The 23,384-nt window shown below is 36.1% G+C and overlaps 1 protein-coding gene across 1 annotated transcript in view; it reads left to right on the plus strand.

Moving 5' to 3' along the window:
- BIRC6 (baculoviral IAP repeat containing 6) overlaps positions 1 to 23,384 on the plus strand; it is a gene marked incomplete at its 5' end in the record, with an annotated part of 172,856 nt that overhangs the window by 112,046 nt on the left and 37,426 nt on the right. The window contains 5 exons of the mRNA XM_083856975.1: positions 907 to 1,103; positions 3,235 to 3,535; positions 6,191 to 6,408; positions 8,684 to 8,848; positions 10,699 to 10,867. Of these exons, the coding sequence (XP_083713101.1) occupies positions 907 to 1,103; positions 3,235 to 3,535; positions 6,191 to 6,408; positions 8,684 to 8,848; positions 10,699 to 10,867 (1,050 nt within the window). The remainder of the gene's footprint in view (positions 1 to 906; positions 1,104 to 3,234; positions 3,536 to 6,190; positions 6,409 to 8,683; positions 8,849 to 10,698; positions 10,868 to 23,384) is intronic.

Consider the following 23,384-nt stretch of genomic DNA (forward strand, 5'->3'; position numbering starts at 1 on the left):
TCATTATTAGTTTGTAATATCTAGAGAAAACATTCTTATATATCAGTGTTCCTTTACTTATGAGGATATTTTGACACCATCCAAGCTGGATAGATTTTATAGCTTCACTAGGTGTTTCTAGGGCTACATTTACTACTACCTGAGTAAAAGTGTCATTTATTAACATGTAATCTACAGAACAGATTTTTAAATTAAATATACAGAATATTCACTGAAGTTTGCCTGTGGCAATTAGCAAAGAGAGTTGATTTTTGGCAATAAGGAATTGTGATAGAGTTCTGTATATTCTGTATATACTTGTGCGCATAAGAATGTTCATGTCTTTTGTCTGTTGTACAAGATGTTGGTCATAGTGCTTGGTCATAGGATGGAGGCAAGTAGAAAGTTAGAAATCCAGATCATGATCTTTTTCCATGAGGAAGAATAGAATTATATTTCATGGCTTTCGCAGAGGGTCATTTTGGCACCTCACAGAGAGGAGATGTGAGAAGCAAAACTAATTTAGGGTTAAGATTATCTTTCCTTTCTTCACTTATAAACTCTTCATTGGAGAATAATAAACCTACCCTGAACTTCTATATGAAAGAGTGTTAAAAAGCATCATAACTCCAAAATTTGTGACGTCTTGAAGGCATAGATGAAATTATAATAAAACATAAAATTCTAACAATTAACATGTAGCCCTGTATAAATAATGCTAAGTTTGACATGGATCTGCTGTCATTGGCAAAAGGTACCAGTAACACTTATTTTCTTTAGACATTCTTGTATTCATTTCAGGTTCTTGGCTCAGTCTTTGCTTGAGAATGAACCAATACTTTTGAAATTCACTTTTAAATAAGGACAAAGAAATAAACACAGTAGTGATGGTATGTATTAATTTCTTTTACATTTATGTTTTTGTAGAGCATGCAGATTTACTGGGACCTTGCCCTGAAGATGAAGCCATCAGTCCTGGGGACGAGTGTATGGATGCAGTTCTAGATGAATCACTTCTTGAAACCTGTCCCATTCAATCTCCACTGCAAGTTTTTGCAGGCATGGGTGGATTGGCTCTTATTGCAGAGAGACTCCCTATGCTTTATCCTGACGTAATTCAACAAGTGAGTGGAAAAAAATAAGCGTCAGAAAACATGCTGAGATTATTTTGTTGGTTTGTTTGTTTAAGGACAGTATTTTTCTTATATTTCTCTATGGTTCAGTTTAACTTCTCAGTTATGTGGGAAAGTTACTTTAAAGTAGGCAAGTGCATAACTCTACAGCCCTGTCCAGCTGTACAGGTGTTTCTGTCCATGTCAGGCTGCCTGAGTAGCAGTGTCTTTGTGGGACCAAGGCAAGCTGCCTCTGTTAACTTAAAATATCTTGGAGGGCACAGTAAAATAAAGTTACTGATGTACTCTAAAGGCATATTTGGTTATCACTTAATTGTTCATGCAAATGTACCCTCTTAGATATTTTTATGTTTAAGTGAAATTCAGTTCTCAAAGCAGATGATGTAATTTTATTGCAGTAAATAACAGTATCATTTTAAATATATTTATATTAAGAAATAATAGATATTATTTGTATACTTATATATAGAATTCCTCTGGATGCACTGATGGGCTATTCAAAAGTGTCAATAGTGGCATTAGTGTGGAATTATTTCTTTGGCTGCCTTTATAAGTTTACACTACTAAAAAGAGAAAAAATAACCTGTGAATTATTCAGATTCTATTTGATATGCTTTTGAAGTTTTTGGCAGATACTCCTAACAGAAAAGAATATTTATTCCCCTTGAAACTGAATTAATCATTAAGGGTGCTGTTCAGTACCCTGACTGTAAAATTATAGCAACCATAGGAACCCTGTAGTGAGACTAAATAATTAGTATGCATCCTTTGTAAATAGTTCTATAAAGGCCTTAGAGGTCCAATACCAATGCAGTTCAAAAATTCCAAGTTAAGGAAAGGTATTTACATAAACAGTTGCTGTATTATGAATTCCAAGAGGGATAATGTGTACTCTGCATTGAAGAAAACTGATATATTCTGCATTCTGCAACACATGAAAGGTAACTTATGACCATGAGAAATTTCATTCCTTTTTTTTTTACCTTCTTTTTCTATACTCCTAGGTACTTACTGTCTTTTCACAATTTCTTAGCTTGAGGTATATGTTTAAATTAAAATACTGAATAAGAATTCTGCAAACCATAAAAAAAATTAAATACAATAATACCAAACAGACTATTCAGAGTGAAGGCTGATGATTTCTCCAGACCCTTAGTTCTTTAATTTTACTTCTACATTTCTCCAAGTCACTGGTACTTCTGATTCTCCTAATGTGAAGATAATTGTAATAAATGCAGTAAAACATGGCTTTGACTTTAAATTAGGAATTTGGTATTCTGGATAATTTCCGTAAAGGCTTTTCATATTAATCTTTTCCAGTTTAGATCAAACTGGTGATAAGTACTGAATTTCTGAATATGATCAAATCAGTTTATCTGAATACCATGAAAGCCTGAAACCTCTGTAACATTTAATTATGAGAAGGACCTCAGTGTCATAATTTCATTTAAATTGTTTGATTGTGTCTTGGGGCACTGTACAGCTACTACCCCCTAAAACTCTTACTCCCATCATAACGCTTGACTGCACAGTCCTCTGGTCATAAAACAGACTGTTCTGTTAGAGTATAATAGTAATAAAGCCTGCCAAGTCAATCAAAAGCTCCAAACAATCATGAGTTGCTGCAAAATTGCTAAGATACCTGAAGTTAGTCTTTGTTTTTTAAGGCTTTATGATTAATTTTTCTTCTTTTTGCAATATGTAATTAAAAATTAAATATTTACATTCACAGTGTTTAATGTTAAGAATAAAAGGGCCGTTCCTTATTTAACAGCATGGTATGTAAATTAATCTTTGTATTTACTTCAGAGTAATTATTGTCTCTTATGCCTCTATATTTAAGCAGTACACATTAAGTGAGGATTTTAGGTTGGGAAAATACTTCTGCTTACTTGTGTAGGCACGACTTTCTAGCACTGTATTGCAAATGCAACAAATATGCCCTTTTCAGCCATTTAGCATGGTCCCTGTATCTGCAAACGGTAGAGTATTTCATGCAACTTCTTTAGTGTGTCCTACATTAAGATTTGCATGTCTTTTAGATCCTTACTATAATAGAATTTTTGTTCAAGGCGTTCAATTAAATGACTTCCAAATTTCTTTGTTGTTTCTGTTGTTTTAGGTGAGCACTCCAGTGGTTACGTCAGCCACACAGGAAAAACAGAAGGACAGTGATCAGTTTGAATGGGTTACCATTGAACAATCAGGGGAATTGGTGTATGAAGCACCAGAAACAATTGCTGCAGAACCTCCACCGATCAAGTCAACAGTCCAGACTATGTCTCCCATTCCTGCACATTCTTTGGCTGCCTTTGGTTTATTTCTCCGTCTCCCGGGCTATGCTGAGGTGCTGCTAAAAGAACGGAAACATGCTCAGTGTCTGTTGAGATTGGTGTTGGGAGTTACAGATGATGGTGAAGGAAGTATGTGCTGTAATTATTACCTTTCTTTGTAGACCACAGATAGATCATTTTACTTAAATTTATTTGCATTGTATTGCTTTTATCAGGAAGTTAGAAGTGGTTTGTGCAGAATCTCATTGAAGGCATCTTTGATAAACTATTGTCTATTAAGTTCTGTCTGGCAAAGCTTTATCATAATCATCAGTATTCAAGGGTTCTCATCTCATGTCAGAGTAATTGTAAAATAAGCATTGATAAAACCTACAATGACACTGTCAAGATGACTGCATTCAGACAGAATGATCTGAGTAGCTGGAAATGTTCAACTAATTGAGGAAACATCCTATAATTCTGCAACCAATTGCAGAATAATATGGATAAGAGCAAAGCTACAACAGATGTAGAGTAAACCATTGAATAATATTGTTCTAGAAAAGGAGAGTAAGATCTAAATATTATGGTGATTAAATTGCCTAAACAGAAGCTCTACCTTGATGGTGTGAGTTCAGAGGGAGAAATGGGGTATTCTTCAAACAATTAACATACAAATTAGGAAAAAAATTGTTGTCAGTGTCTTTGCAAATGAACCTGGAATTCTGCATATAGTTCTAATATTTGCGGGTTTTACTGTTTTGGAAAACTGGACTAGTGTGTATGAAATATGTTTTCATACATTTAAGACATTTCCTTTCACTGCATATTGTGTACTGATGCACTTGAGCAGTGTCAGGTTTACAGTTAAACTTGATGTTGTCAAGGGTCTTTTCCAAACTACATGGTTCTGTGATTATGACTTTGAAAAGAATGCTGATTTTTCTGCAATCACACAAGTTAGTCTCTATTTAGCACTCTGTAGAGTGGTGTGCAACATGAACCTCATATGACCAGCTGGAAAATCAAGAATCCTGTTTGCTCTCCCTTCTGCTTATCTTTTTATTTCTCTGGTATTTTGGCACAGGACAGTGGACAAGAATAAACTGGGCAATAAAAATTCAATCTAGCTGCTTACACCCACCTAATTTGAGTGGTAAATAACTGAAGAATATATGCAGTTTCTAGAGTAGTCCCAGTCCCTTACTACTGCAGGCAATTTTTATATCCTTTTTTTCTTTTTTTTAATAAAGAGATCTTCAGAATTTGGGTTACTTTCTTTTTTGGGTGTGTATGCAGCCACTACTGCTATTGGAATACCGTTTCAGGACATAATTTTCTTGATGGGTAGGGGCTGCTTTAATTTCCTGCCTATATTTATTTATATGCAGTTTGTGGCCAACAGCTCTTCTCTCACCAATGGATTTGTTGACAGGAATTACATTCCCTCATAGCCTTTGTTTTAGCTGGGCTAAACAGCCAGTTTCTCTTTTCCCTAAGCCAGACATCTGAATTCAACTCTACAAAATACTGTACACAGTAATCCACATTAGTTTTCTGTATAACCTATTAATATCTTCCTTTTTTGTTCAAAATGTTTCACACATTTAGAATCTCATTACTTCCTTGCATAATAGGGAGAGCTGCAGTTATACATCTATGGCTTAGAGACTAAAACATGGATTCAGTTGTCTGCAAATAATAAATAATGTGCAAATGTTTAGATTTTCTCTTTTTTGATTTGGCGATGCCTGCAGTTATGGAATTCTATCAGATGGGCTTATTTTTCACAAGTTTTTGATTTTACTTATCCCAGTAAGATCCCAGTCAGAGGATTTTCAATTACTTCTTGTTACTGTCTTTGTAAAGACTATCAAATATATATGAATTAACACATGTGTATGCATGTGTGTGTGTAGATACATATACACACAAAACCAGACATACTTGTTTAGATCTCTTGATCATGAAATAGCTGATAAACTCTTAAGAATGAGAGAGAAAATAAAATATTTAAAATAGGAAACAAATTTGTTGACAGAATTAGCTGTTTTAAAGTATTTTCACTGTTTGAAGCATCTCCAGTTGTCAATTGTCTCTATGTATGCACTGGGGAAGGAATGTGAAATATATTGTTAAATATGGGGAAAAAGTTGAGACAGTTTCCCATATGAGTGTGTTGCATTAATAAGTCACTCCAGTATTTGAAATGCAGCTTTTAAAAGAAAATTTTTGCTTATTACGCAAAGGAGTTAAAAATTTTAAGTAATTGTAGCACAGAATTCATACATGCAACTCATCTACTTAAAATTCTGTTAGTATTTCACCATGTGTTCAACTTCAGTAGAAACTTGGTTTGTGTCAGTGCATTAATTTACACATTGGGCACTTGAATATAGAAAAGAATCCTACATATGATAAACTACTGCTGCTTGTCAGCTGAGCTGTTATTAGCTGATCACATGCATTCTTTACCTTGCTGTATTTGGAATTATTAAAAATATGTATGTATTTTTAAAAAAATAGTCCAAACCAGTTTTCTCCCTGGAAATGGCAAATCAGATTTTAAAAATTTGGTTCTTTACTAAATCTGTGGGTAAAATAAAGAAACATTCTTTCTTCTCTACTCTCCTCATAATGAATTTTTTCTTTGAAGAGAAACACAGTATTAGATAGCTGTATTACATGTGAATGCCAAAGTCCTTAGTAGGTTTCTGTATGTTCATGAACTGTTGCAGAGATTAATAGGCTGTATTGAACTATTGAAAGAGAATATGCGTTTGATGTGTCTGTGCTCTGACCTAGGTCACATCCTGCAGTCTCCTTCAGCAAACGTGCTCCCAACGCTGCCGTTCCATGTGCTGCGCAGTTTGTTCAGCACCACGCCGCTGACCACTGACGACGGGGTGCTGCTGCGGCGCATGGCGCTGGAGATCGGGGCCATCCACCTCATCCTGGCCTGTCTGTCTGCCCTCAGCCACCACGCACCAAGGGTGCCCAACTCCACTCCCAACCAGGCAGAGGTAACCTTACAGCACACCCAGGAGTACTAAGAGTTTTAATTGAAAACAGAAAATTATCTCATTGCAGCCTAATTTTTGCAGACTTCAAAAATAATCATGAAGTATTTGATTAGGTAATTGTCCCTGCATGTTGCAAATAAACATAGGAATCATGAAAGGTAGGCTTTTCATGAAAGTAGAGAAAGAAGGATTGTCTTGAAACATTAAGGTGTGATCAGTTTTTCACAGGACCTTCTTTTTCAAGGCAGGAGAGGCATAATGCTCAATGAATGGGTTCTTTAATACCCATTAGATAATATGACCTCATCACCTTATATAACATTCATCATCCAAACTCCTGGTTACAAACTATTTCCTTTCAAAGGCTTCATAAATATAAATGAGTTGTGAAAATTAATGAATTAATGCAGTGATTTTTGTTACAATCTTTAGATCTCATTTAAATATCAGTACAAAGACAAAAATTTTCCATAGTATTCAAGATCCCAAATTATCTCCAAAATACGATTTTTTTCAAGGTATTTCCCGCGTTACACCACCCTCTATTCAGAATATGTATATTCCAATTTTGTTTTTAGGACAGTAAGTTAACCATTTCTGTATAACGTGCCAATTGTCTGTAAAAGTGTTTGAAAAAAATATTAATGACTTGCCCTCTTTAGCAATGTTTTGGTAGAGGCTTGCATGAAACAGTTCCTGGTGGCTGGGTATGGACTAGTACCTGCAAAATATAAGGTGTTCCGTATTTTAGCAGCTCTGATACTGATGAAGGGTTGAGCAAGCAAGAGATAAAGCTGTGCCTGAGAATAATTCACCTTAATGGCTAATCAGATTCAAGGGGAAGCTGAGAGATTCTACTTCTAATGGGGTATCAGGCTGCTGACACATTAACACCTTAGCATTTTTGCATGTTTGGAGGGAAAGGGCAACCATTCTTATTTCTCCATCAGTGTTACCATGACCCCTTAAATAGCTTGCTTTCTCATAATTCATATCTCTCAAGTGATAGATGGTAACTTGAAAGTAGAGATGCATCAGGCCTGCACTGAGGCTTGTATTTCTGGGGCCAGGCTCTCCCTTAAGTGCTTTAATTCAGTGCTCATGACAGTCCTCTCGAGTGTTGAAGGCACAACGTGTTCGTGAGTGATGTAATGAGTGATGTCTACATGTAAATAACCACACAGCTGTTTAATCACCAAGACACATTACATTCCCAGTGTAGAAGTTAAAAGATGATTCCAGACTACTGTCAGTATGATACTTCACAGGTGATAATTTCTTTTACCATTGCAGTCTGTTCATACGTCATTTCTTTTCTTTGATATACAATCTTTAACAAAGTCACTGAAGAACATGTAAACAGAACATGAAACTTTTTGGAGCCATAAAGCAAATACTGCATGATGTCGTTTCCAGCTAATTGTCACTGAGTAATGAAAGTGGCAAGTCACTTGTTTAGAGTGCTAAATAAGTAAATAGGAAAACATCAATTAAAAAATGCTTGTCAGAGTTTTTTCTGCATCCTTTTCACCAACGACTTGGTTAAATTCAAAAATTAATGTAAACACTTCCACAGTACCCATGAGGGCTAAGCAGTGTAGCATTGGAGTTACATTACTAAAATCACTGAGGCAGACCATTGGTAAAAGCTGCACAAACACTGTTGGAAAAATATGCTCTCAGAAAATTTTAAGGAAGAGTAACTTCCTTGCTCTTACCTAGAGAGGAGGTAGTGTGTATTTTAGTGACTCAGAGATCACGTTTCAGAGCCAAACGTGTAACTTACTCCTTTTGCTATTTTGGAGCATTTATTCCAAGTCAGCAAATACTTGAGCATCTTAACATTTTGGTTCTCTTCTCTTGATGACATTTCCACTCCCATTCCCTTCATCTCGTTATGGTATTAGACTTGACTAGGTTTTAAACAGCAGTAATTACAGAGCTGTGATGTTTAGAATGATACTGATTAAGTAGCATTTTAATACCTCTCATCATTTAAGCAGTGATAGTATCTTAAAAGAGAATAATAAAGGGCTTACAGTACTGGTCAAATTGAAGAACTACTTTCAACAGTTTACTGCTGACCTTTACAAGAACTCCATATATGTGACAGTCTTTCCTATGGAAAGCTTTGAGTTCCACTGGATCCTGATAAAATCTTTATAAAGTTGATAAACTGGGATTACATTCTTTTGCATAACAAAGGCTTTTTAAAGATAATGCTACTAAATTGAAATTATGAAATAATTGTGATTTTCTTTTTTCCTTACCTTAGCCACAGGTGTCAAGTACACACAATACTGCATCAACAGAAGAGCAGCAGTTGTACTGGGCTAAGGGTACAGGCTTTGGAACAGGCTCAACAGCTTCAGGATGGGATGTTGAACAAGCCTTGACTAAGCAAAGACTAGAAGAAGAGCATGTGACCTGCCTTCTACAGGTGTGTAATTATGAAATTTTGATAATTGAGAGGCACTTAAAACATGGATAGTAGAACTGGAGTCTTTTCAGTCACAGAGTAGTGTAATAATAATATTTGGGCAAAAATTATTTGCAAACAGCTGACTTTATGGAAAATTATATAGATCATATCTTGAGCAAGGCTGTTTTCAGATGTCACTAGGCTGGTGCATAAAAGACCTCTGTGTGAGTTCTGAAGAGAAAGTGAACAAGGAGGTGTTCCAGTGCATTTCCCTTGAGCTGTCACACACCTCTGTCAAAAGCACTGCACACATCAAAAGTAAAGACTATCCATTGAAGGAGAAGGATCTGGGAATAGTCATTTTGTTTTGTGTGCCAAGCAATGTTACTTATTCATTTCTTGCATATTTTCACTCCACTTTAAGGAGGTGCCCATAGCTGGTACTGGAGTCCATGATTGTGTTATGCCAATATAACAAAAATCTCACTCACATGTACTAGAAGATCTTGCGTATGTCAATTACATGACAATAGTAGCTCTCCAGTAAACATCTAGCTCTTAGTAAAATTCTGACGTCTTCTAAATACCTAAGGAGAAGATGATCCTGCATCATCAGGCTTTTCAGTCCATTATGAAGTCCAACCAAAACCTGTTATCTTGGACCAATGTAGGGAATATGAGGTTGTATCTAGTCATCAAAGGTTGAATTCACAGAACCCTCAGTTCAAAACCATTGGCTAATCTGCTGGGTTAGAGCACAAAGGAGACAAAATTTTGAAAATGCCCACACCCCCATGAGGATACCATTTTGATGCTCAGTTATTTTAGTCACTATAGATTACATGGCACAATCATCATATCCCTTGCAAAAGTACAATAAATAAAGTCTGAAAACATTTTTCTATGCGAGAAAGAGGAAAATCCCCTAAATTACTCTCAGCGAAGCTTCCAGGCAGTATTCTGTATTCTGCCAGGGAGAGGTTTAGCTATGGATGTGATAAGTCATAAAGTAAGGAGGCATTTGCTTAGGGCACTCAGCAGTTGAAAGAAGTAGCATTTTACTGAATTAAAGAAGTAGCATTACTGAACATGTCAGTCAGTTGTACAGCAGACTCCTTAGTTCCTGTTCTAGAAGAGTTTAGAGACATTCTGTTGTACGGGGTGTTAATAAGGTGCTGCAGCAAAATACCATGGGCAAGGGGGCTGGAACAAAGAGGGAGAATGAAAGAAAAGAGAAGAGTCTGAAAAGGTGAATAGTCTCTGGGACTTCAAGCAGTACAGCCTGTCAAACCTCAAAGTTATTTAGTTTGAGAGTATAGCTGCACAGATCAGACCCACGGAAACACAGCTGCTCTTTGTTTACTCAGATAAGAGCCATGCTCATGAGTAGTTGTTCCTCCAGGTAACTGTTGTGCTCGCCATAGCTTACTGTTTCATCTGTAAACCCTGAAGTCCCATCCCAAAGGAAGTTAAAAAAGCATTTGAAGCTTGAAAAGAAGAAAAGTCCTACTGCTAGTTGATGTACTTGGTGTTCTACAGTGAAAGGGACTGGTCAGCTGTAGGTCTCAGTGGTCTGAGCTGGCAAACTCTTGCTTGGAGTAACTCCAGCAGGTTTGTCAAAATTCATATTAATTGATCTCCTAAAATAATTTGGAATTATAATAGTTAATTAATTTTATCATTAGCCAAAGTTCAAATAATCTAGTAATTGTATAGAAATTCTTCTGAAACATCTTTGGGCCTGCTGAAGTAAATACCAGAACTGAATTCACAAAACAGTGAAGTGCTAGGGCATCTATCTTAAGGAAGGTCAAAGTTCTTTTGAGTGAAATAAATCACTTTTGATTAAATACTTTGGTGTATTTCAGGTTCTTGCCAGTTACATAAATCCTGCAGGGAGCACAGCAAATGAAGAGACTCAAACAAGCCATGAGGGGAGAGGCCAAAACAGCAGCGCTCTTCCATCCGTTCTCCTGGAGCTGCTCAGTCAGTCCTGTCTCATCCCAGCAATGTCATCGTACCTCCGCAACGACTCAGGTAACGTGTCCCTGCCTCCTTCAAAATCAAAGCTGCCTCACTTCTCTCATGTCAGTTTTTCTAGAAACAACAGGTGGTTCTTGCTAGTTTCAGTACATTTGATTTAGAATTTTACTAATGGAGCATTCACTTGAGCCTTAGAAAAGAAAATTAAATAGAATCATCAGACAGAATCTTGAAATGCTCACGTTTGTTGCAATATCTCTTTAAGTTTGAAGTTCAGTTCTTCAGCTGTTGAAACTAACAGGAAGATGGTGTTTTCTTCTGAAAAGTTTATGTGTTAGTTCTTCTACAGAAAATACACAGAGAGGGAGTACTTTATACAAGACCATGAAACTTAGTGTGAAGAAAAATGTTAATTTTAAAGAAAATTGAGAAAATCTATGCCTGAATTGGGTAAATGTTGCACATAGTAGGGCAGTTCTTCACTCAAAGCTTTTTTTCTTCTATTTAGGAAATACAAAAATAAGCCTTTTACCAGAACATATATTTGAAATATATGGGAACAATTAAATTGTTGGGTTTTTTAAAGCAAAACCAAATGACTTCTATGATTTTGTCAAATTTCAGCTCATAATTTTCAAACAAAGATGCTCTGATAGTTTTCATCTGGTATGTTGTGCCTTGCTGGGGAAACCATTTCAATTTTACAAGGTAGTGTGAAACAGAATGAATTAAGCAAATGCCTGTGCAGAACTAATGACAAAACCAGCAGACTGGATTTGTGATTTATGTTCAGTCTCGCTAGATGACAGGCTTTAGCATGGAGATGAGCCTTAGGTTGGATTTTTATTAAGTTACTTTGTTTATAAAGATGGATTTATTCCTTAAGTATGTGGAGGAGTTGTTCAAATCTGAGTGATTTGGTTTTGTAGCTTATTTTGCCTGCCCTATTTTTGGAGCAACTGATAAATGTCTTTGTCACTTTACTGCAGTTCTTTGGGGTGCCAGTTGGAGGGTGTGGTGATGTGAATTCATGAAACAATATTATAGCTTAAGTATTTGCAAAGCTACTTGGGACTAAAACAGGAATGTGGCTCTTTTAATTTGTACTAACTAGGGCATTACATAATCTCATGTGATGGAATGGAACTAGTTCAAAAAGTCTGCTGGGGTCTTGCAGTTAAAATTAAAAATATGAAGCTTTTTCACTCGCTAGTCTGTGGTTTGATATCTCACCCTAATTTTGGAATAAATTTGTTGGTTCTGTTTTGCACATATTGCAGTGAGGAAAATGAGCTAATGATAGACCAAGCTCATTATTGCAATTGAAAATACAATGTGAAACAATCAAGGAAATGATAAAGTAAAAGATTTAAGTGATCTTTGTAACAGATCAGTTTGTAACTTTTTAAATTCTTCTTTGTTGAGGAAAAGGAAGAGTCATTGAAAGGCCTGGCCAAAATGCCATGTTATCTAAAGAATGAAGCAGTTGGTCCTGAGTTACAGATGAATCACAGCTGCTGAAATTGCTTTTTGCTGTTTTCCATAGAAGAATGTATCTGTCTGTGTAAGTCACCTTTAACTGAGAGAGAACAGTCAGATGCTGATAGAAGAGATGAGATATATGGCTGGTGGTGAGAAGTTCAGACTAGTTTGGCTTTCAGGGACCATTTGTTTTCCAAAAGTACAAAGAAAAGGCAAAGTTTCAGTGAGACATGTTCATTTTAGGTTATGTTTTCCACTGCAGGAAACAACTCCTGTTGTTTGTGGTTGGCAGGAGGTGTGTCTGTGCATTAGCAATTAGGAAAGAGCAAGCAGGAGTTAAACTGCATAAAAGCAAAGAAAAACCTTGTTTCTCAGAGAAAAAAATGAAAACTACTCTTCGGATTACAAATTCACAAAAAATGGGGTTATTTCTATTGAAATTTAGAACGGTAAAATCTGAGGGTTGTTATCCTTTGATTGATCCAAGCAATATGAATGTTTCCTGCTGTATTTGTTCAAAAGTCTGTATAACACTATAATTAACAGTATTCTCCCAAATTTAGGAAATAATAACTTTGCAGCCTAGCATCAGTCAAGCTCATCTTTGGAAGCACAATAGGATAGCAGTATGAAAGGGAAATGTGCAAAAAGGATGACTTCTGGAAAGAATGTCTTCTCTTTTGTTAATATTTGAGCTAGATGCATTCAGTTGGGAAGGAATCCCTGAAAACAGTTTGTCTTAGTGGTAACAAGGCATAATTCCAGTACAGTAATTACTATTGAGTTGAAAGGCAGACACATAAATTTCAGATTAATGAGTGTGAGTTGCACATGGTGCTGGGGCTCTCGGTGTCACTGACACTGAGTGTTAGGAGACACAAGAGACCCAGGTTGAGAATCTCTGAAGCTGTGTTAGGCTCTGGGACGGTGCTTGTAGGACTGAAAAGTTCACTTAATGTCTTTATAGTTCAAACATTTCAAATACAGAGATTAATTCTTTATTATTACTACTATATTTTATTTTTAAAAATCTTGAAGATCAGTGCAATGTAGTAGAAGAGATTTGAGTCTTTCCTGATAGAGCTTTATCTAATTTCAAATTTATCTATCTTGAATACCTGTCTCTTGTCTAATAGGGCTGAACAGGAGCCTAAGGGAGAGTAGGAAAGGGAACAGCATTAGTAGTAGTGCACATGTTGTATATGGTGTTCTAATTTTTCAGATTGGTGCAACTTCTGCTGTCAAAATGTACTTTAATGTGGAAGAAGCAGGTAGCTGTATTCTTCCTGTGACATGCTGGACTGAGAAATTAGGGTACTGTATATAGAATGCTAACAGAGTGTTCCTGGGTTCTGGCACCCAAGCAGGAACAAGCTGTGCCCAGCGCAATGGTGACAGAAATTAGCAATTTTCAGCAGCTCTATCACTTTCTCAGATTTAAATGAGTACTAGTGGGACCAGCTGAAGGTTACCCTTATGCTGAAGGTATTCTGCCAGATTTTAGGTTTTGTTGTAATTGTTAGAATAATAGTGGTCTTCACGTATTCATGTGTATCCACTATACATGTAAAATTAAGGGGAGAAAAAAGATTTGATAAAGAAATACATGCAATGAAGCTGCAGGCATGCTCTTTCCTTTCATTGCACAGTGGGCTGGTAACTCCATGGTAATATAAGACAGTAAGATAGTCTGATACTGATGAGAATTTTGTATTTTGCTTACACGTGTTCAATTAGCTACAGGTCTGGCACATCCAGCTTGCAAAGCTCTTTTGGCAGATTGGCCTGTGTCACAGTTGTAAGTCTTTCTAGGTCTTTTGTTGCTTAAGTTTATTTTGGCATCCTGCTTAATTTGCCCAAAACATACATGGACTAGATTGTTATCTGTATAGTTCTAGATAAAAGGAATATTGATCAGACTAGCAGTCCTCACATAACGTTTAATCTTTTAGAAACCTCACCTTGAACCGGATAAGTACAAACCAGATTGCTCTGATATGTTCTGCAGCTTCATCTGCATCAAAGTGAGGTGATTGTGAAGTCCTTGAAAATTGTGAACTGACCACTTTAATTAATTTCTATAATTGCTTTTTTCTTGTAGAGAAGGAGGGTTTATCTATCTTTAAAGAACTTTCCTTAGTATGCAAGATAGGTCTTGTCACAAGGGGCAATAGTTGCTGTAATCCTCAGCATTTCTTGATCATTTTTTTGTGATTCTTTCTTGTCTTGTTATGGCATTACTCTGGCTTTTAAAAGGTTTATTTTTGTAAATGAAAAAGGTTTATTCTTGCAATACGGTGAGATTTTTTTATTATACCTATGCTTGTTCCTAAGACTTAACCCATATTTACATTTATAAAGTTGATGTAGTTTTTAACTCCTGTGTCATGAAACATCTAGCATGTATTCATTACCACATATATGCACATTTCACACCAAAAACTGTCATGTAAAACCCTTTCAATATTGTCTTGTATATAGCACGATTCATTTGAAAGAATTCAGGGACTCTTTCAAATATGTGAACAGTTCTCTTGAACAAAATGCTCAGCAATGAAATTGGCACTGTACAACAAGAGGTTCCAGCAAACGTGTGACCAGATTTTGCTGAAACAAGTGATTGTTATTTGAGTGAGAGATTCATGGAAATTAATACAAGATAGTATTTGCAAGTGGGAGAGAAGAAAGCAGTATTTATAACAGTCTTTGTAGCTAGCAAGATTTATCAAGACAAGGCAGTGGAAAGGAATCATGAAACAGAAGGAAAATCAAGTGACTTTTAGAACAAGGCAGGGACTGTCTATTTTTTAATAGCCTTGAACAGTAAGAAGCTGAGTGAAGTTGAGATTTGTCAATACCATAATACTAGGTAGTGTCTTCATGGCAAAAAGCAATTTTGTACTGGTTTGTCCTGAAACTAGTATCTAGCAAACCCTGAGATTACTTAGACTTGTTTAAAGCCAAGTTTTGAGCCAGGTTTGTATCACCTTTTCCTTGGAAAACAGACCTCATAGCAAGTTGCAGAATTCTGGTTCAATTCTCCTTGTTTGAATTTCCAGGCTCACAGGAAGCAGATGAAACTGTAATTTTAGCTGGGGTTTTCTTGCATGCTCCTTTCTTAGGCACCTTTCCTCCTTTGGTGGATAAAGACACCATGTGATGTGGTCAGCATAGCTTGTAGTGTTATATGATCTTAGTTTTCCCTGGGTTTGACTGCTGAGAAGAGATAATGCATTTCTGTGGAAGGGCTTTTCTATAAGTATTGTCTTTGCTGACCAGCCTCTTCCACTTGATGAGAGTCCAACATTTGCTTCCAATGCACCTTTCATAGTTTACCAAGTACTACCGCATCATGGACTTGTAGATTCATTAATGTGCTGCTTTATCCTGCTGCCAAATACCTCATTGTGAGGTACTCTAATAAGTACTGTGGATAAATCTGTTGAATGTGAATGTGCTGCATTCTTTTTTTCTGCCTCTTTGGTGTACCATTGTCAGTTGAGTCCATTGAAGTCATACTGTTCAGGCCTCAGACCATGAACTGCACTAGTTGGTCTGCTGGAGACAGAGTATTTCTTTTCTAGCAATCACACTTAGACTCAAGGCATTACATGGTGTTGTTTTACATTCTACCAAGTAATCCAGTCCCACTGAACTGGGTATGTTGAGTACTCTGAGGCAGGTACACTGAGCTCCTTTTTCATCCATCACTGAAGGTGTGATGGTACTGCTGCAGTGTAAATGTTGAATCATCATGCAACTCTGCTTTTCCCTAGACTGTTGGCTTTTTGCTTGTGTATAATGAGAGGTATTTGCTTTTAAGATATTTTTTGTTGGTGAAATTCTTAAACATATATTGGGATTAAAACACATAAGTACTAAAGCTTTTTATTAGAGCTCATTTAACTAAAGTTAGACTCAGGTCCACATGAGTACGGCCTGCAGGTATTACCTGTTAGGAAAGAATATCAGATTGCTGTTTTAAAACAAAATGTAATTTGTATGCTTAGGCAATCTAATGATAATGTTACCCTGTGAGTTCCCTCTAAGGGTCAAAGCCTTTGCTATAAATGAAATCAGAAGTACAGTAGCAGTTTAGATAGACAGCATATAATTATTGAAATTAAAAATTCTCCTAGCCTGCATTAATGTTAATGAGTTCATTCATAGGTAAAAGAATCATGCTGACCCTTTGCCACATTTGGTTGTAATTTTTGGATTGGTTTTTGTCTGTTTTGCTGTTGAAGAGCTTACAAAAAAAAGGGTGCAGTATTTCACTGTAATGCTGCTGTACTAGTTGAATCACGATTTCGAGAAGAGAGCTGTGCACTGAAATGATACGAAATAAAACTGTTTATTTATTTCACAGAATTGACAAGTTTTAAATAACTTCAGGATCAAAATAAACAGCAGTAATTTCTACCTGAATTTCACTTTTCAGTTTCTTGTAATCTTTCATTTCAGAGACCCATCTCAAATATCTTGATATTATGAGATTAAATGCAATAATATTCATAAGTATGTACATATAAGAAGTACATTGAAAAAAATAATAATGGTAATTATCTGTTCTGTAGCCTTAAATAAACATTAGTATCCTGCATAATTTCTCTAGAATGTAGCTTAGTTTTACAGAATGCTTTGGTGCTTCATATACTGAAAATAAGTATACATTTAATAGAGACTTGCTGAAGACTGTGGCTAGTGAATAAATTTTCTTGTCTGCATGTACTTCCTTCCAGTGCAGCCTCAGCTCTGTTTATCATTTCTTCTAGTTGAGCCAGTATTGCCAGTATTTGCAACTCAGAGTTGCAAAACCAGAATAAACCATCTTCCACCTCGTTTGTTCACAAATCAGTGTTACAGTGTGTTTCTGTAACTGATTGAAATATCATTGCCAAATTCATTCTCTTCTAGGTCCCTGACCTTATTCTATGCATATACTGGTTTTGAAGTAACTTCCAAAGGCTCAGTTGGTTTAGCAGTTACCAAATTCTATACAATAATAAGCTATCACCTAAATAAGGGATGTATTTCTTCACATGTCATTTTATGGAGGGATTGGATGTCGCTTTGTAGCCTAGAAGAAATTGAGCTGATATTCAGAAATGCAGCTGCTCTGTTGTTCCTCTGTAGCACAGGTAATAGTAAGAAAAGTATTAAAATCAGTTTCTTTTTACTTTTTTCATGTTATTTGCTTAATGAGTTTTTAATCCTAAGCTCCCAAAAGTCATTTTCATTATAAGGTACATGTGAGATACATTCATGTATACAAAGACTTCTATGGTCTCAGACTGCAGCTTTGGATCTAGTTTAAAGGCATATGTAGATTTAATTAAATATGTAGAATCAGTTTCACTGATTTCAGTAGCCAAATGGTATGTTCTGTGAATTATGGTTAAGAGTTGCAATTCTGGGCCTCAATCATAGACAGTGCAAAAAAGGGAAAATTTCTTCAGGACCTGGTCCAGAAAGGGAGAGTTCAGTCTTCTGGACAAAGGTTAGCCCTGTTTTCCATGCAGCACTGTGAATCCTTGCATGATATGTTTTACTGGAAAATACACATCAGGGTGAAAACATGAGAATTGTATTTGGCTTCTGTTAAACACATTCTGAAAATGGTGATATAGAAAATGTCATTTAAGATTTTTTTTCATTTAGAGAATATGTATTAGTCTGTCATTAGAATTACTAATATAACTTAAAAGTACTAAAATTATTCTTTATTTTTTCACACCACTTTAAAGTATTTTTAATTAGAAAAACACATTGTCGGTATAGCATGATGATTTCAAATACAAATTTAGTAAAGGCAAGAAAATCTAACCTTTTTCAGCTTTCCACAAGACTAACAAAAATGCTGCAGAATATAGTCAATAGTTAAAATTTTATTTATAATATTACAACTTCTAGTATAACAGTGTTCCTGTTTCCACACTTATTATACATTAGTGTAAGTTATAAGCCTAAATTATAGTGGCCTAAAAAGAAAAACCCTTTTGCCTGTTTTCTGGTCTCAGCTATGAAGAGACATACTGCACAAAACCATAGAAAGCATGGGACTTGCTTATAGTTACTTATCTATTTAGTTTATCTCTTTCTATGTTCTGATTATTTTCAATGTTTGCCTACATTTCTGTCTTGTGTGTTTGCTGGCAATAAAACAGTGCCATCTCTGATCCTGCTATCCAGATTTCATCTGTAACCAGCGAGAAGTTGTACTTGGTCTGCCTTCATTTATGTAATTTAGCACCCTAGCTGGGCTCATAGTTACACTTTGCAGTCATTGATGCAGCACCCTTAGCCAGACACTTCACTCTGGAATGTTTTTGATACTCTTTTCAGAGAGTGGTGGGTTTTTTGCTTTAAATTTAGAAATCATCCTTACCATTGCAGGTCTTTGCACTTTGTGCTGTACAATTGATTTTCAAAAATGTCATCAAAGTGTAGTGTAGATGTACACAAAAACAATAACAAATAAATTGAGCACAGTTCCAATAATCCCAAGCAGTGCTAAAATAGATTCTTCTTTTTCCTCTTTCTCCTCTTGCCTTTTTACATCTTCCAGTGTTGTGATGGCAGAGGTCCCCATTTTTCCTGCAAATACCTTCACCAGTATTCTGGCAGCTAGCTAGAAAAAAGAAAGCAAATGGTAAATCTGGTCTGACAAACATGCAAGCTTTGATCTTTTTAAAAACAATTCTGTAGTTCCTCATACAACATTTCTTAATGCTGCCTTTATTGAGTTGCATTTGTCTTTTGTTTTCTTTTTGTATGAATACATCCATGTTAAAAATAAATGTTCTGTGGATACAGATTTGATAGGAGTGAAAAATAGCTTGGTGCTTCATGTCAGTTAATATGCTTTATTACAAAAGACATTTTAAATTTATCTTTAGCCAGCTAATTTGTTTCCTTATAAAAGATGAAACCAGGGAAGGCAGGTATGTGAGCATTGTCAAATACTCTGAAATGCCTGGGGAGGTTATATGCATTTTCAGTTTTTCTTAAATATTTAACTGCTACATAACAAAACCAGTTGAAAATATTCATGCCTGCTGTTTTCAGACATGGAAAATATGCCTCCTTAATACAGCATCGCAGTTGTTTTTCACCAGTGAGCCCCAAGTAGGCAATCGCGAGTGAAATCTTACCCTTTTCATGTTTAATAGATCAGCTTTTGAACATCCATGCAACAGTAAACATTTAACGGAAAATGTCTGTCTCTTCAAATGTAGAGGTGGATGTATATATGCTGATTATTGCAGTATGCCACAGGATGGTAGTGCTTTTATAATAGCAACATTCTATGCAATATAAAAATTCAAATAGACATTTACAGATGCATATATATTTGTTATCTTCTCTTGGTTGCAGAAGGGAGGTTGACAGGTCGTTTCTATTACTTAGCTGCTCTTGTACTCTTAATATACTGTCAAATATCCTCTAGAAACATACTTCCTCTAAAATTATGTTCATTGGTGACTGAGATGCTGATCTTGTATGTAATCTGCTATGCTGTTTTAGCTTTACTGATCAGAAATTTGATGGGGGTTTCTACTAGTTCAGATCACTCCAATTTACTGAAGATAGACAATAATTTTATAGTGCAATAGCATCTTTCTCTCCTGGCAAACGGCTTTAATCATTAGAGATTAACGTATTTCTGCTGTGAGTCTTACTAATGTCATCAGCTCAGAGCATATCTTACAGAAAGGTTAAAAAAAAAAGGAATTTCTTACCCTACATTGCATCAGGAATAAAATGTCATCAGACATGCTTCTTACTTGTCGATTCAGTGGCAAGCCAGGCTTTTATCTTCATGAAGGGGCTGCTCTCCTCTCTCAGACAGACCAGATAGGAGCACGAACAGTTTCTTGATGAAGAAGTTTATCGATGAGGAAAATAATGTTGCAGAATCTTCCAAATGACTGGTGTTCTTTCTCAGTAATCCACTAAAGGAAGTGTGGCTGAAAAAACAGTAAAGCTCTTTTTCATAATGATCCTCACTGTTGACTAATTCTCATTAAAATTGAGGCTTTTTCTCCTTAGCTGATGCAGAGCAACAAAATGCATGTCGTTCTGTTTTGTCTTAAAAAAAAATATATAAACAGCTCCTGGTTTTATTCAGTTATACTTAGTTATTTATTAAGACTTCAGAAACACCCAGCCTTTGATTTACTCTTTGTGGCAGCCGTCTGAAGAGGCTTTCTCATGTTGACATGCTGTAATTCCAAATGGAGCGAACTACGTGCAGTCACACTATGTAATTTTAGTCCAGCCTGAAAAAGGATGAAAAGAGGTCTGCTTTGCTGGCAGTAGTGTGAACGCTGTCACACACCTGCATTCAGAGCCTCTGGAAAGAATTCCAAGGTATTCTTCGGAGCATTGCATAACTCAGCTAGGCAAATCTGAAGAGAGGAATGACAGTGGCTTTAGTTGCACACTGTGGTGAGCTGTGACATTGATTAAACATGCACTTGGCACTTGCTGAATAAAGAAGGAGCTACGAGCCACCCTTGCAGACAGTGAGTTGCATAACAATGTGCGATGGCTCTGCTGTTTCATCGTCAGGCTGGGCACATTTTAATCCTGTACCGATGGAGAAAGTGCACCATGTAAAGAAGAGCAGAGTTAACTGTACTTCGGGTTTTCTGGGGAAGTGCTGCATGACAAATGGTGACATTAAAGCATTCAAGCTGAAACAGTGTTTCTGCCTTTTGTCTTTTTATGCTTTGTTTGACAGGCAATTGTTTCTATGGGAAACAAATGCTTTCCCTCTTTTATTCGCCACCCAAAGAATGCAGGTTACCATGTAATTAGTGAAAACACTTAAAAAAAATCCTGATCTGATTTAATAGGAAGTATCAACGCAATTTTTTTCCTGCTTAAATCAGAGAGGCATTTTTTTCCTGTCCAATTGGAAAGGGGTGAGAACTCTGTGAAGTCTTCTCCTCCCAATCTCTCTCAATAAAAAAAAACCCAGAGAATTTTAATAACCTCTGGAAGGAGCTGTATTTCAAATAATTTTATTCAGTCACTTCAATCTATGAAGGCTACCAATGCAATGTATTTTTATTGGTGTAGCATATCTTCTTGCTGTGAACACAACTGTATTTTAAATATATCAGAAAACTTGTTTTGTAAAAAGTACTTGCAATGCCAAGCAAGTCAGAATTCAGATATACAAAAAGGTACTTTTGTGTATGTTTATGAAAAATCAAAATGCAATTAATTAGATTGAGTTTGAACAATGGAAATGTAATTAGAAACCTTAATCATTTTCCAGAATAGCATATTTTAGGAATTACAAGGCATTGTTTGAAATTCAAACAATGTTGAAAAATCTTACATAGAGAAAGCAGAAGGCAGTAAAGGCATTGTTTTAAACTATTCAAATTTTTAACTTAATTTACATTACATTTTTTCCATTATTTTTCCAAAGTGTCTAAAGTATATTTGTTAGTTTTTAGTAACAGACAAAACTGCATATTTTGCATGTGCATTATTTAAATGGTAAATACTATGTTTGAAGTACTGTGAGTTGTATGGTACTTGTATGTGATTTGCCCTTTATCCCAAAAGTTATGTTGCCTCAGTGAAATAGTTTCATTCTAGAAGAATTAACTTAATTAGGTTAAATCTCTCCAGCATAGCTTCCTTAAATGTATATTTTCTAATATGTATATATGGTGTTCCCTTTTTCTGAAAACGCTGCTTCATCTTCAGTTGTTCTTGCAATTGCTTTGTGTTTATATATCTTGAAAGTATTTCTGTATTCATTTAGATCCACTGAGAAATACAGAGGTGGGGGAATTTTCACTTGTGTATTCTGACCATTCACATTGCTGACAGCACCTAGCAGTAACAGAATTTTCAAGCTGCTGTACTGTATTAACCCTCACATGTTCAAAGGCAAACCCTTTCCTTTGTGAGAGTGGGAAATTGTCCAACGTGCATATTTTATTTAAAGATTAATGCTATATTTGCAGCTCCACTGCAGATAACCAGCTAATTATGATGTACCCACAGAAAGCAGAAAAAAAAATCCATGAAACATTTCTTGGCCTGGTTATTACCACGGTTGAGGTCTCATCGAGGTGTGCTGTTTTTATAATTGTGCTGCAACTGGCACTTCAGTGGCTACGGTGAGCCCTGGCAAAGAAATCTGTCTGGGCTGCCTTTGCAGGCAGGTGAGGGGCAGAGATGCCTCCTGCACAGTGATTCAGATGCAGCATTTGCCGTGTCTGATGGCGTTCCTCCCTCACATCCTGCCATTGCATTGGTATGCGTGTCCATGTGGACATGACGTGAATGGGTTTGGGAAACAGAGCCAGCCAAAAATAAATCTCCTGCACAACACAGTAAGAAGGATGGGAAAGTAACTGCTTAAGCTGTCAGTGGTGGCAAAGGGTTGCTGTTTGAGCAGAAGCAAATAAAGGTTGTCAGACTTAACATTTGTCAGTTATAGGAAACTCAAGGAATTCATCCATGTTTGGTGGACGCTGGCATTTACAAATAACTTCCTTAGAGCTACAGTGCATCTCCAGTGTGAAGAGAAAATTTCACACAAGATTTCTCACATGAGTGAAGTAAGCAGTGTAGGTTGATTAGAAAAGGCCTTGATTTATCCATAATACTCAATATTTGGAAAGATGGAGAGATACTTTACATGTGTGAAATAGCATTAAGAGTCTGGGAGTACATTTTATAGACATCAGTAACAAATAAACTCACCTGTTTTGGGGTGAACTTTACATGGTTATATAGTATTTGGAGTTTGGACACTGGTATCCAAAAACATCCTAAATTTAATTCGGTTACTTCCATCTAGGAAGAGCTTTCAAGCACTCAGTGAGACTTTGGCAACTCCTCAGTAACTGATTTATATGGTATTCTGAGAGCAGGACAAATTTGGTTGATAAGAGGTCACTCTGTTCATTACCGCTGAAGTCACTTCTATTGTATGGGAATAGACCTTAGGCAATACAAATGTGTGTCATATTTTAAAGATATTCATACTTCAGAGGAAGTTGCCAAGCTATCTTGTAAAAACTCCATGGTATAAATTCAACAATTTACAGTCTTG

Source organism: Zosterops lateralis (assembly GCF_965231275.1).
Source record: "Zosterops lateralis genome assembly, chromosome: 3".
NCBI classification, from domain to species: Eukaryota; Metazoa; Chordata; class Aves; order Passeriformes; family Zosteropidae; genus Zosterops; species Zosterops lateralis.